This window comes from Phyllosticta citriasiana (assembly GCF_038021145.1).
Source record: "Phyllosticta citriasiana strain CBS 120426 chromosome Unknown IWZ02scaffold_14, whole genome shotgun sequence".
NCBI classification, from domain to species: Eukaryota; Fungi; Ascomycota; class Dothideomycetes; order Botryosphaeriales; family Phyllostictaceae; genus Phyllosticta; species Phyllosticta citriasiana.
The window spans coordinates 1,104,865-1,116,485 of NW_027117291.1; the positions used below are offsets into that span (position 1 = coordinate 1,104,865).

Genomic DNA, 11,621 nt, shown 5'->3' on the forward strand with positions numbered 1-11,621 from the left:
GCCCCAGATGTGCTTATAGCTGCGAGTTTGCGCGAAAGGTTGAGCGCGCGAGCGGTTGAACTTGCATCAAAGAACTCTTTTCTTCCAGTTCCAGATCAGTCTGGGCGATTGGCTCCGAATGCCCCAAGCAAGCCAACGCCCTCCATTCGAATGCAAACCAGATTCGCCGTACGCTTGATATGACCACAGTGACCTCAAATCCAGTGCCATGCAAAAACGCAAAAACGCAAAAACTTTTATTCGACAGCTCTTTAATCATCGCCGAAACCCTTGAGCGCTCTCGTCATTCGTTCTTTCCGCCTTCTCTTCTCCTCACCATCGTCCTTGTTTGCACCGCTGCCGGCATCGGAGCTCGAAGCCTGCCACTTTTTCTTTTCTTCCTTCAAGTCGGCCAATTGCTTGAAGGTTGCTTTTTGCACGCGCTGTAGCGCCGCGATTTGGTCTTTCAGCTCGGTATTTTGCTGCTCCAGGTCTTGGTTCCCTGCTGGGGCGCCAGAGTCGATTGCCATGTAGTCATCCTCGATACAGACAGGCTTCGGTTCAGAAGCTGCTCCGGTAGAGGTGCCAGAAGACGAATTTGTAAATGTAGCAAGCTCCGCTAGTGACTGCTCCAGGAAGTCAGAAGGAAACGACACATGTGTGAGAGCCTCCTCAAACGCGCTCTTTTGTCCTTTGCGCGGCGACTCAAGTGCAGAGATGCTGGGCCTCGAGATGTTGCCAACCAATTGCGCACTGAACGTGTAATTCTGCGGCACTGGAGACACAATCTCACCCTCTGATATGTTGGCCTTGAGGTCCAACCTAGGCTTGACTATGGTGTGGATTTTGAACCCCTCTTCTTTCGAGTCCGCGGAAAATCCGCTGGGAGCAACAAACGAGAGGTTTGTGACCGATCCAGGTAGACTTGCCATTGCTTGTGAGCTTTGTCCCCCACTCGCAGACCATTTCACCACCTTTCCACTTGCGTGGCCTGTAAGCACGGTTGTGCCATCCCAGCTTAGTGTTATGCTCAGGCCAGCACCAAGACCTAGTCCCTGATCCGACGGTCGCCGGCTACTCGATGGAGGGGTTATGGGTGTGTACGATGTCTCTGGGTCACGGAGGGAATCGGTTGCGCCAAGCGTCGGTTCGTTGTCAGCTTGGGCGTAGAAATTAATATATTGTAAGCTTCCATCCTCATATGTCGCAAAGAATCCGCGGTCCGCGGAGTCCAGGGCCAGGGCGAGAGGCGTATCTCCCAGCAGATACGTGGCCAACAGTGCATTCTTCTTGTAGTCCCACACTATTGCTGTGTTGTCTTTCGACACAGAGACGACAATGTTTGCGGCCGAGCTGCTGTGGCCAACAGCTAGAGCGGTGATTGCACCGCGGTGGTTTGAGAGTGTGTGAACAGGCGAAGGGCTCGACGGCGCGAGAAATGAGGATAGATTGGGAAGAGACCAGACGTGGATATTAGAATCGGCAGAGGCGGAGAGAAGAAAATGGGAGCTTGGGTCGACGGCGAGGGCAGTAACAGGTTGAAGATGCGCTTGGGGTCCATTGATGAGACGGCCTGTACATATCTGGATCTTGTTCAGTATTATGTCGTTGGAGAAATTTTGAACGATTGATTTACCTCCCATAGTATCACTCGGCCACCATCGGTCCCCAGACACAGCATAGTATCATCAAAGGCGAGCGCAAGACTGGAAATCTTCTCCGGAAAAGGCACCGTAGCTTCTTGATTGCCCTTGTCGCGATTATATACATGCACGACCGCTTTGTCTACCTGCGCCGCAAAGACGTGGCTCCTGCTCACCGCGACGCAATTGACCGCCGCTGCGCTCTTCTTGAATGCATGGCGTTGCGCAAGCAGAGGTTGGTGCTCGTAAACGAAAATGCCGGCGTCCCTGACGACGGAAGAGGTATCTGGTTTCTTGTTGGGAATGGAAATCGAAGCGACAAAATGCTCAGTCAACATGGCTAAGAGGCGGTGCGCGAAGCGCGGGTATCTTGAAGTTGGTTGGTGAAACGAAGGTGTGGTCTGGTGCTGGGGAAATTTCAGCGGAGAACGGCAGAACGCGAGACGGTGTCTCCCACCTGCATCACCGCCTCCAGCCCTACCCACCGTCTGATGTCGGCCACCGTCGGAGCTTCGTAGTGTGAGTCGCAGCTTTCCTCTTGCTGTCGGTCTGAATGATTTATGATAACTTAATAAGGCCGCTCTTTGCCCGCGCAAGGTCTGCGCAAGCGTCCATCGCCCGTCTCAATCTCCTCCGCGGTCACTTCACGCGCAACTTGTCCACTACCGCCCACGCCGAAGAAACCACCAAAATGGCACAGCGCAACCCCACCAAGCCAATCAAGATTCTCATGCTCCATGGCTACACGCAGAGCGGCCCTCTCTTCCGGAACAAGACGCGCGCACTCGAAAAAACCCTGGCGAAAGCTTTTCCCGCCGGCCTTGCGCTCTCGTACCCCACTGCCCCAGTCAAGCTCTCGCGCGCTCAAATCCCCAGCTTCGACACCGACGGCGTCAAGGCTGATGAGACCGAAGAGGAAGAACCCGAGGCATATGGTTGGTGGGTTCGCAAAGATAAGGTGGAACAAGCGAACGGAAAAGTCGAAGGAGAGGGATTTACATACGAGGGCCTCGAGACGGGATTCGCAAAGCTCGCCGATGTGCTCAAGGAAGAGGGCCCTTTTGACGGCGTGATTGGTTTCTCGCAAGGTGGTGCCGCCGCAGGCATGCTGGCTTCTCTCCTCGAGCCTGGCAGAAAGGAGGCTTTTGAAAAGGCGCAGGAGAAGGGCGGAATGCCGTATCCTCAGGTCATGGAGGGTGTGCATCCACCGCTCAAATTCGCCGTGAGCTACTCTGGCTTTGCACCTGCTGCCAATGAGCTTTACCAGGCCTTTTACGAACCCAAGATCAAGACATCAATGCTGCATTTCCTTGGAAGCTTGGACACTGTTGTAGAGGAGAGTCGGAGCTTGCGGTTAGCCGACGCATGCGAGAAGAAAGAGGGCCGAGTGGTATACCATCCAGGAGGGCACTTCTTGCCCAGCCAAAAGCAGCCTGTGAGCGTACTAGTCGGCTTCATCAGGGAAGTCATGGCAGAGGCCGAGGCTGCGAACAAAGAGGAGAGCGTCGAGGACATGGACGTGCCTTTCTAGAACGACAAGTATAAGACGTCAAGAGATGTACAGTGAACGATAGACATAGACTTGGCAAGATCATCAGACGACCCAAGTGGTTCGCACATCACATGCTTTGGAATTGCTCGACTCTATGGGTGGTACATTACAAGTTTGCCCTCGACGGGCGGATCGCCTCTTGGTAGCCTCACAGGGCTGATTTCCTGGCGCATCTAATCATGACCACCATGCACTGCCAGAACTCCAGAATGGCTGACTGCAAGAATATTTCAAGCAAGCGTTCAATGCACCTTGCTGGTCTTGCCCTTGTCAACCTTGGTGGGCTGAATCCTGGCCATCATCTCCTCCTTGGTGATGAGGTGGTCGATCCGCTCGAGCAGGCCAAGCAGACTCCTCATGTTTCCGCTCCACTCATTCAAAACGTCGTCCGCGTCGCGTGGTTTCGCGAAGTTGACAATCTTGGCAGGACGGTCAATCTTGGCGTAGATAGTCTTCGACGTGACAAGGTCGCTGATGTACTTCTCCGTCTCGTCCTCGTTCAAGTCGAGCAGTTCACGAAGACGAGGGATCTGAATGCGCGTGTAGTACTTAGCCACAACTCGCACATTGTGCTCGATTACCCTCTTGCGCAGGTCCTGCCATCTTTGGTTCGCTTTGGAGTCGCTGGACTGGCCGAGCTTCTCGTCGAAGATGTCGGTGGAGCATAGGTGCTTTCCGAATTGCTGCTCAATGATCGGCCACCTCATCAGCTCCGGAATAGTGAAAAGCTTCAGAAGCTGGGCCTCGACTGGAATCTGCGCATTGCGGGAATCTTTGGCGATGCGGTGGAGGAGGTCTGATTGCTCGTTGTCGTGGGGCGCGAGGATGACAAAGTAGATGACGCGTTGCAGCACCTAGTACCGGTTAGTGATAGACTTTGGTATAGGTCCGCTTACTCACAGCCTTCAACTTCTCCGGATCCTCCTCCACAGCCTCCGTATCTAGCACCTGTCTGTAATGCTTGCATGCCTCGAGGTACTTGTCATCGTGCTTGGATAACAAGATCTGCTGCTCGTAGTAGCGCAGCTTGAGGTCCGTCACGTCATCCTCGGGCTCGACGGGCGGGTCGTCGACGCTTCGGTTCTTCTCAGCCTCCTCGCGCTCCTTCCTCTCTTTCTCAAGTTGTTCTGGGGTCTTCTTCGGCTTCCTGGCAAAGTATCTCGTGCTGATCTTCCTGCTGAGAATGCCAGCGGACGTCCAGTCTCCCTTCTCAATGCAGAGCGCCACTTGTTCGAGGATGAACTCTGTCTTCTCCCTTCGCGTCATCGACCCGAACGTCTCGACCTGCAGTTCGCACAGAATGTCTGTTGCCGATTTGATGTCGCCCTGTTGCTTCTTGATATCCGAGAGAATGCGGGTCACTCTCGCGCGCTCCACCTCGACGAAGATCTAGTTTCAAACGTTAGCGCACCTCACGTGTGTAGACCAAGTCTGTTTACCTTGCCCTCCGTGACCGTCCTCAGAGTCTCAATCACCGAAAGCTTTGTCTCCATGTTGGGAGTGTCGTCCAAAAAGCCCATGACCACCTGAACCATCTTCGTGATGGCCTGCTTGAGTTGGCCATGCTTCTTGGATAGGAGCAGAACCTGCTCGTTCAAGAGACTCCAGTTCCCTTTGGTTTTGCATAGTGTAGCGATAGTGACGATGATGCGAGACGTAGATGCGAGGTCGGATGCCTGATTCTCGTGAGCATGAGTTTGGGAGAGGGAGTGAAGGAAATCGGCGTACTTGGCGAGTCTGCTTCTCCAGCGCAAGCAACTTCTCGATTGCCGCTTGCAGGTTTGTCTGGCTTTCGCGTTAGCACGCTTCCTCCGAGCCTAATACACGTAGAACTAACCTCCGCAAGCTTCTCAGCCTCTGGAAGGGCCGCGTCGACTTCCTTCGAGAAGTCCTTCTCGGCTCTGAGGACTTCACCGGACATGTTGACGGGTGAGAGCTTTGGTGTTCAGCAGTGGAGATCGAGTATCGATGAGCAAACGGTATAAGGCGAGATATGCGAGAGATTGGCGGGGTGGGGTTGATGTGGTGCGAGATGCGTTCGGGCGAGCTGGATGATGATGTTGGCGTCCAGGTCGGAGCTATGCCATGATGCGCGCCTCCCCGACGGAGCTGCACGCTTAGTCATGGATCACGTGCAGCCACCACTTCCACCCGTCCAACCTTTCCATCCCCTGGATCCTTCTTCGCCTTGCTCATATTCTTTCGACCGACTCTCAATTCGATGCAAAGAAGAATTTCGACACCGAGAAGCACAACCGTTTTGAGAGATCATATGTCCAGCCAAATAGTTTTGCGGCAAATTGTACCACTCGACATGACACTGTCAGATTCAGAAAATGTTCCATTGCTTCCATCAAATCCAACTGCAAAGTCCCTGGAGCTGTCTTGAAGACCCTCGCCACGGCGCTTGGGCCTGCTTCATGAAAAACCAAATTTACCTGCGCGCTCTTTCACTGCCGAAATCCCGATGACCGCTCAACGCAACTTCAAATCCGGAACCCCACCATCCTTCTCAACATCTCATGCCTTGCCATTGCAGGAAATCTCGCCGTTGACAGATACCCTTGGCTTCTTGGGAGTAGCCACCGCATCGTTTCCAAACCTTGGTCCACACCTTGCAAGGACCTTTCGGGACACTGATTTGACGTAACCAACGGCAGCCCAATTCTTCTTGTCCAAAGGCTCGGACAAATCCGTTGCCCACAATTCCACATTTTCGCGGAACTTTTGTGCCTGGAGGGCAACAGTCGACACGTTTTCGGCCTCTCCCCATTCCTTGATCTCCCTGTACGCTCTATCTCGTTCCTGCTTCTCGCCGGACAGACAGGCAATGAGCAGCATCTTGTTGTCTCCTTGCTTTTTGGTCAACGTAAAACGTTCAGAGAGCGTCCGCTGGTTGAGACGAGATAACATGATATGGTCACATGAGGGTGACCCGTCAAGCTTCAGAGCTCCGTACTTCTGAAGTCCACTCAGCAGTTTTGCAAACGTAGCGCCGCAGTCCCAATGGTAATCTTTCGCGCTTCGGGCTCCATCAACATGCAAGACTAACAAGTCTTGGGATGCAGAAAGTTGCTGGGTGCCGTTCGGGAGCGCTTTTGGCGGATCCTCGACTACGGTCTGTTCCCTTTGAACCTCCTCGAACTTGATTCCGAGCCGATCCTTTAGCAGTCAGCTTGTTTTCTCGAAATGTCAACGATTTGGAGCCATGCGTTTACCTCATCAAGCTTGAGCAAGTCGCCGAAAATCACATCGTCGAAGCCTCCAATGTTCTCTGCGTGCTTCTCCGAGAACAACCTGCCCACAGCAACGGGGACTTGCGGAGGCAACTCGTCGATTGGCTGGTCAGTCTCGATCCAGAGCAGCTCAAGCGGGATCCACGTCGGATTCTCGATGGTACCGGTGTTGGCGACGGGCCACTTTGGATAACGGAGTTTCGCACCCGGAAAGACGCCTGCAATTTCTTTCTTAGTGTGGAGCTGCAATGATGGGATTGGAAAGGAGGTGTCAGAAACTTGCAGCTCGCAGCGTGCCACCATGATGGGCGACAATTGCTTGGGTGCAACCGCACAGTGGCTGGACATGTACTCACGATTCTCGAAATGTTCCCTCACACTCAACAGCTCTGAACAACCACCGGCTGTCTTGGGCGTATGCAGAAACTTGGTTTTCTCGGCATTGTTACCAAAGGCGCAGATGCGACGCAGTTTGCCTTCCATCTGGATGTCGGACTCCTCCAGTCTCTTCGATTGGCAACTACCAACCTTCTCCTTTTGCTGACCGGTCGCAAGGTAGTTGTATCGTACTTTGATGTGGGAGCAGGAATCCTTAATGTGCTCCAAGGCATCATTGGGAATGGTGCTCACATCACCTGGAGACACGAGGCTTTCAATAAATTTGGATAAACTGCCTTCAACGAGAAAAGTATGCGAAAGAGGAGTGAGCTTCAAGAGACAACTATCGCGCATCAAAGAAATGGCCACGCCGCGACGAACCTGGAAAGACTTGTAATTCAAAACGTGCTCAGGAGTCGCGTCAAAATACCGGTTCTTTCCCACCAAGCTCAAACCATCAATCCCGTCTCTTTTCGCCTTCCAGACTTGCGCTCTCGCAAACGCGTGCATCGCGCACTCCAGAAAGCGAAACTGATCCGCAGTTAACGACGCCGCTGAAGAGCCAACCGGAAGTGCACGCGGCACCTTCATGTCTCGCTCGATCAACTCCACCACAACACCGAAACGACCACCAGCACCCCTCGGTGCGTGGAGTTCAAAGTCAGTACGATCTGCAGACGCCGCATCTACCTTGTCCAAAGACCACTCGGGGACCGAGAAGATGCGATCGCATCCGTTTGTCCAGTGGCGATCGGGCTCGATTCCGAACGTGTCGAACACCAGCGGCATGAGTTGGCGTTGGCGCCATTTGCTTTGCAGTCTGCAGCGCTCGGTGCCCGCTGCGGCGCCTGGTGGAAGTGGTTTGTAGAAGCAGACGCGCCACACGGAGACGCGGTCAAACGTGAACTGTGAGAGGTCGAGGCGATAAAACCGGGGCGTCGTTGAGTTGGTCGTCGGCGGCTTGGTCGTCGGCGTCTTGTGCTTGACGTCGCGGGATAGGCAGAGGTGATGCATGTCTTTCGCCAGGGCGGCGCCGTTTTGCTGAGATTGCGTCGTCGACATTGTTAACAATCGAGAAACGCCGACACAGCCAAAGTTGACTGTTGTATCAGTGTGAGCAATGCAGGATGCGGTGCGAACAAGAGAAAGATTCCAGCGAATTGAGGAATCTATCTTCTCATCCATGGTCATCATTACCCAGCCCTCCTTTATACCCGCCCAACAAACACGATCGCTTTGCGCTCTCTCGTGTGTCCCATCGTGTGCACAGACAACTTGCCAAAATGGCGCTTGCGGCGGCATCTTTTCGTCGTCAACCAAACCCTTTTCCAGACGCCCAAACTCTGGAAAAGCGTGCGTTCGTGTCAGAAATATGACAACATGAGATGGCATCGTGAATAAATCAGAAACAAGCTCCCCTACCCCTTATAGAGCTTGGCCATGAAAGCTGTGGCACACGTGATGTAGAAATTGGTTGCTGACAGACAGATTTGAAGCTGAATTTTTGTGTTTCAGTGGACGGCTCACGAGAAGTACTCCAAGTATGTATCTGGACTGGAGAGTTCGAGGGCATCCAGAAATCTTCAGAAGAATGACAGGAACCTTCCATGTGCCAGTGTGGATCAACAGTGTGTACGCGTCTGTCGGGAAGGAACCTATGACAATTTCATCTCACACAAACACGGGGGGGTGTTGGAACTGGAAAGCCAACTTCCACCAAAGTCACCCCCCACACAGAGGACGTGGGAAACACAAGCGTATCAAGTCATATCCGATTGTCTGTGATGTAACTATCTATCTACACGGCTTGTGCCTGAAAGCGAGTTTGTGAGGCGGTCGCATGCATGTACGTTTGCATTGCACTTGCATTGCACAGTACAGCAACGGTGCCGCCGCTGCACCGACGCGCGACAGGATCATGAGAGAAAGGAGAAAGGGAAGAGCAGGATGAGAAAAGACCGCTCGTTATTAAACCAAGGGCGCCTAGCAAATGCAGTGTGATGCCATGCCATGCCATGCCACGCCATGTGCTGGGTCGGGATGCAAGGTAGCTGGGAAAGAAAGAGGAGGGGTCAGGCAGTGAATGGGTGAAGGAAAAACCAATCGATGATGCAGAGTAGGTCCAAGTCGCTTGCGCGCGCTCGCTCGCTGATGCTGAGGTAGGAAGACAAGTTATCGTACACGGTCGTCTCGTTTCGTCGTATCCAACGCGGACGTGGAAAAGTGCTGGAAAATAGGGAGTCGCTATCAAAATGCTCCAACGGCTCGACGTGATCGAATATCAGGTCGACAGCAGGAACGCGAGGGCCGTTGCAAAGGCTACAAAAACGGCTTTGGTCGCACTCATGCCGCTAGAGATGGTGGGTGCAGCGGAAGACGCCCTAACGGCAGCTGCGCTCGCCGTCCACCACATGCCAGTGCCGGTGGTCGTGCCGCTCCCTGAGGAGCCTGAAGAAGAGCTGCTAGGCGCCGAGGCGTAGCCACCCTCGTTCGAATTGACGGTGCCGCCGGACACGGCGATGCTGCGCCAGGCACCCGTCGTGTCGCTGTAGCTGTAGCTATCGGCCGGGCTATAATTGACGACGCTGACGCTCTCCAATGTCATGGTAAACGGGCCCTGCGAGTAGTCGGTGTGACCGCCGGCCCAACCAATTGTGCCAGCATCATTGCTGCTGTCGCCGCCCGCCCAAGTGCCAATCTTGAGGCGCATGGGGGTCTGAGGGAAGTTCTTGCCGTTAACGGCGTCAGCGTAGTTGAGGGTACGCACGACGCTACCGTCAATGATCCACAGAATGTAGTCGCTCGTCCAGTGGATCGTGTAATTGTGGAAAGTGTCCCGCGTGTCATCCATGGGCAAGTATATGGCGCGATCATAGGCCGTCGTGTTTCCCTTGCCGAAGTAGTTGCTCTCGACCTCTTGGTTGGCGCCGCCCAGCCATTCCCAGTCGATTTCGTCCAGGTCGTCGGATTCGAGGACTACGCTGCTCACGATGCCGACTCCCGGCGCCGCTTTGAGCACTACGCTGACTGCGCCGAAGAAGATGTACCACGAGCTTTCGATCGTGGGCGCTTGGCCTGACTCGCTGATTGTGAATTGCGCGCCGGCGCTCGTGTAAGTGATTGCTTCGGATGTTTCGCTCCAGGTCGATTTGTCCGCGCCGGAGCGGAAGTCGCGTGTGTACGAGTTGGCGGACAGGGCGGTGTCCGAGGGACAATTTGCTAGATTTTTGTTAGTGTGAAATTTTGCAAGGGGTCTGAGAGGCGATACGTACTCTTTTCGAGCGGATTGCATTCGGAGTAGGTCTGCGCAAAGCTCAAGGAGGCTGCGCTCAGCGCAAAAACGAGAAATAGTATTTTGTGACGCATGTTGAGGTATCAACAGAAGGTGAAGAATCTAAGGGGAGGAAAGAAGGAAGAATTTTGTAGGAGACGCGGAAAATGTCATGCAAAAGAGCAAAGAGGGTAGAGCATGTGAAAATGGTAGTATGTACAGCAGCGGTAGGGGCGTTAGCAGGCAAGAGCCTCAGCCAGTCGGTCAGGATACAGCTTGATTTTGACAGACATAAAGCGGGAGGCTGGCAGAGGCGCGCTCCACGCAAACAGAAACACGGCACATTGTTACAATAGGCAAGCTGCCAACGCAGTGCGGCATGGCTCGGCGTGGGCGTGGTGGAGAGAGTGGTCATTCGCCTGCGAGATGGGCATTTGAGGTGGCTGGGATCTCACCGTCTGGGGTGACGAGATGCGGCGTTGTCGTCAGCAAGCAGCAAAAGGAATTCCCGCCTCACTCTGGCTGATTTTCGGCAGGACCAAGCACTGCCAACTCTGTACCACTTGGATATTCTAGACCGTTGGACAAGACTGTTTTCCCGTGTCGTCTGGAGGAACCTGGACAACGGCGACCCACGAGCGCTGGGTGAAGCGCATTTGATTTGCGCACAGCGGGCGACAAATCAAACATCCAAGACTCGGCCAAGCGAACGCCCAGTAGCCATGACAGCGGGAACAGCTTACACGAGGCGTCCTCTCCGGCGGCAGGATCATTGAAGCTGGGCAAACAATCCCCGCCGTCCATGGCAAGAGTGGGCGCGAAACAAGCGCCTGAGGAAGACCCGCTCGGAGAATAACGTCAGCACCAGATTCCTGGCCCGTATCGCACGAGAAGACCAACGAGCCATCGGTTGGGCAATCTCGGATTCATGGATTCAGTTCGTTTTCGCCATGGTGATGGAAGTAATGGAAAAAGTGGAAGAGTTGTCGTCGACTTTGGCATCGCCGGTCGCTGAGATTGGCAGGGGTGGCGCCGCTTGCTGGCCGGTACCCGTCCCCGCTCTTGGGGTCCTCCCTGTCTTTTTCCAACTTCACTCCATCTTCAAATCTTCATTCCTCCAGTTGCGTCAACAATCGAGCCTTCGTTGGCGATCCAACCGTCGCTCATTTCCCTCATGCTTCCATCTAGCGCCCGAGAGACCGTGGTGCGACAGGCCAAGACACGAACGGCACGCAACCTTCTTTGAGGCCAACGGATTTCACTCAGTGGATGCAACGTGTGCAAGAATCAAAGGATATTCTATTCTCAATCTCGATTATCGCTACGCCTTGTAGAGGACCAAGCCTGTCAACCAAAAAATGAATGATGCAAATATCTACATACACAAAATCTCGATCGAGCTGCGCCAGACCATGCAACCAACCCTCGAAATCCAACGATGCGCCCTAGCGTATTGACTCAGCTGTAACGATGCGAAAATGAGGTCCCCTAACCGACATTTACATGTCCAAATACATCAAACCAACACCAAAGTTTGAAAAAGAAGTAAACAGCTCCCGCCA

At 53.8% G+C, this 11,621-nt stretch overlaps 5 protein-coding genes across 5 annotated transcripts; 1 reads left to right on the forward strand and 4 right to left on the reverse strand.

The window, feature by feature from the left end:
• Positions 1-217: 217 nt before the first annotated feature.
• IWZ02DRAFT_84268 (WD domain-containing protein) lies at positions 218-2,071 on the reverse strand. Its single transcript, XM_066771297.1, has 2 exons — positions 1,616-2,071; positions 218-1,562 (listed from the first exon to the last, which is right to left on the reverse strand). Exons 1-2 carry the CDS (start codon positions 1,958-1,960, stop codon positions 252-254), a joined length of 1,656 nt encoding a protein of 551 aa, XP_066619461.1. The 5' UTR covers positions 1,961-2,071; the 3' UTR covers positions 218-251.
• On the forward strand, positions 2,054-3,228 carry IWZ02DRAFT_461481 (serine hydrolase-domain-containing protein). The gene has a single exon (XM_066768216.1). The coding sequence runs from the start codon at positions 2,176-2,178 to the stop codon at positions 3,151-3,153; it is 978 nt and encodes a 325-aa protein (XP_066619462.1). The 5' UTR covers positions 2,054-2,175; the 3' UTR covers positions 3,154-3,228.
• IWZ02DRAFT_461484 (PCI domain-containing protein) lies at positions 3,229-5,237 on the reverse strand. Its single transcript, XM_066768217.1, has 5 exons — positions 5,012-5,237; positions 4,903-4,959; positions 4,614-4,850; positions 4,075-4,563; positions 3,229-4,028 (listed from the first exon to the last, which is right to left on the reverse strand). Exons 1-5 carry the CDS (start codon positions 5,093-5,095, stop codon positions 3,417-3,419), a joined length of 1,479 nt encoding a protein of 492 aa, XP_066619463.1. The 5' UTR covers positions 5,096-5,237; the 3' UTR covers positions 3,229-3,416.
• A 457-nt stretch (positions 5,238-5,694) lies between these two features.
• Positions 5,695-8,180, reverse strand: IWZ02DRAFT_436368 (uncharacterized protein; the record flags this gene model as incomplete). The annotated part of the gene is made up of 2 exons (XM_066766519.1): positions 5,695-6,336; positions 6,393-8,180. 2 exons carry the CDS (start codon positions 8,178-8,180, stop codon positions 5,695-5,697), a joined length of 2,430 nt encoding a protein of 809 aa, XP_066619464.1.
• Positions 8,181-8,844: 664 nt separating this feature from the next.
• Positions 8,845-10,581, reverse strand: IWZ02DRAFT_84298 (concanavalin A-like lectin/glucanase domain-containing protein). Its single transcript, XM_066771298.1, has 2 exons — positions 10,061-10,581; positions 8,845-10,007 (listed from the first exon to the last, which is right to left on the reverse strand). Exons 1-2 carry the CDS (start codon positions 10,152-10,154, stop codon positions 9,070-9,072), a joined length of 1,032 nt encoding a protein of 343 aa, XP_066619465.1. The 5' UTR covers positions 10,155-10,581; the 3' UTR covers positions 8,845-9,069.
• Between the last annotated feature and the right edge of the window lie 1,040 nt (positions 10,582-11,621).